Source organism: Eimeria mitis, genomic scaffold (genome assembly GCF_000499745.2).
Source record: "Eimeria mitis Houghton genomic scaffold, Emh_scaff173, whole genome shotgun sequence".
Lineage (NCBI taxonomy): Eukaryota > Apicomplexa > Conoidasida > Eucoccidiorida > Eimeriidae > Eimeria > Eimeria mitis.
In genome coordinates, this window is record NW_013570046.1 from 15,821 (window position 1) to 17,773 (window position 1,953).

Sequence of the window (1,953 nt, forward strand, 5' to 3'; positions counted from 1 at the left end):
CATCTGCTGCTGCTGCAGCTGGCGCTGCTGCAGTTGGTGCTGCTGCAGCTGGTGATGCTGCAGCTGGTGCTGCTGTAGCTGGTGGTGCTGCAGCTGAGGCTGCTGCTGCAGCTGGTGCTGTTGCTGCAGCTGTTGTTGCTGCTGCGGGTACGGTTGTTGGTGCTGGTGCAACAGCTGTTGTCCCCATGGAGGCAATTCCAAGTGATGGTGCGGCTGCCCCCAGCAGGAGGCATTGGCAGCAAAAGGGAATTCATCATCTTCGGTGAGGTGCTGCTGCTGCTGTTGCTGCTGCTGCTGCTGCTGCACATGCGAATGCTGCTGCACGTTCCTATGCTGCATAGCAATTGCAGCCGCAGCAGAACTAGCTGCTCGCGCAGCAGCGTGCTGCTGAGGCGGAGAATGAGAGCATTCTCGTGGCAGCAGCTGCTGCAGCAGCAGCTGCTGTTGCCTCTGCCCCACTGGGCAACGCAGCAGCAGCTGTTTTCTCACAGGTCTGTAAGGCCTCGCAGCAGAGGAAGTTGCTGCAACATTCGCTGCTGCTGCAGCTGCTGCCGCTACATCCACTCTGGTATGAGGACTGATCCGTTTCAGCAGCGACATGGCTTATGCCCAGCTCTGGCCTCCGCAGCAGCAGCCGGAGCAGCAGCTGCAGCTGCTGCTCCGGCTGCTGCAGGAGTAGCTGCAGTTGCTGCAATGTATGGAGCTGGCTCACGTGGCCCCACTATGAAATCCGATTGGCTTTGTGAAGGCATCGGAGGCGCAAACAGAACTATTAACGGGAGATCTGCTGTTGAGTCGCAACGAAGCTTACTGCAGCTGCAGATGTTGCTGTTGTTGCTGCTGCTGCTGGCATTGCTGCTGCTGCAGCGGTGGGCTCAAAAGATGTACACAGCAGAAGGCGATCCATGAGGAAAGCAGCAAACTAAAACTAATTAGAAGTTCTGCTGCAGTTGCTGCTGCAGTTGCTGCTAATGTTGCTGGTGCTGCAGTATCGGAGGCCCACGAGGCCCACTGGGGCCCCCAGTGAGGCACGCCGGGGCCCCACACCGTTTTCTTTTTGCAGTTTTCTGTCTCTTCCTAAATTAAATAACTGTTTTTATTGGTTTATGATCAGAAGCTCTGCACTGCAGTTGTTGAGGTGTTGTTGGCAGTGCTGCTGCAGCGTCACCCGCCGTGGCAAGAGGGGGCCCCAGGGGCCCTATGAAGCCTTGCATCTCTTAGGGGCCCCTAGGGCCCCTCAAACCAGTAGGACTGCCGCAGAGACGCTCGCTATGTCCGAGGCGAGTGCTTGCAGTGCTTGAACCCCGGAGAACAGCGGCGAACCGCAGGAGCAGCAGCAACGACTGCAGCAACTGCAACGGCAACACAACGCGTAAAGAAACAATAAGGGTCCTCGAAGCCGGAACAGCAGCAAGGCCAGACGAAACGGCAGGCGGACCTCTGCTACTGCTGTTGCTGTTGCTGTTGCTGCTGCTGCTGCGGCTACGCAGATGACCGCCGGTTTCCTTCTGCCAAGATCCTTTTGCATTTCTGCTGCTGCTGCTACTCCTGCTGCTGCTGCAGCGCAAACAAGTTCAGCACTATCCCCTGCTCCTGCTGCTGCTTCTGCGGTGAGGGACGTGGGCTGCAGGGGCCTCAGGGGGTCCACTGCCAGCTTCACCTTGGGGCGCCATGGAGTATGCACAAACATCGGGGCAGCAACCGCTGCAGCAGCAAACGCCGCAGCAGCAACTGCTGCAGTAACCGCATCTGCTGTTGCTGGCCAACGCTCATGGGTGCGCATTCGCGCCGCTATCAGCCGCGGCAACTGCGTAGCTGCTGGGCAGCCGCGGCAGCTGCAGGAGCGCCAGCCGCTGCAGCAGCAGATGCTGGTGCAGCAGTTTGCACAGCATCAACAGTATCAGCAGCCGTGGCAACAGCAGCAGCAGCGGTTTGCTAAGATCGTCCGGTGGT

The 1,953-nt window shown here is 58.7% G+C and overlaps 1 protein-coding gene across 1 annotated transcript in view; it reads right to left on the bottom strand.

The window, feature by feature from the left end:
- The window catches only part of EMH_0001900 (uncharacterized protein), a gene marked incomplete at both ends in the record, with an annotated part of 2,785 nt that extends 1,095 nt beyond the window's left edge, over window positions 1–1,690 (bottom strand). Inside the window, 2 exons of the mRNA XM_013495752.1 lie at window positions 1–333; window positions 1,439–1,690. Coding sequence (XP_013351206.1) covers window positions 1–333; window positions 1,439–1,690 — 585 coding nt within the window. The remainder of the gene's footprint in view (window positions 334–1,438) is intronic.
- Between the last annotated feature and the right edge of the window lie 263 nt (window positions 1,691–1,953).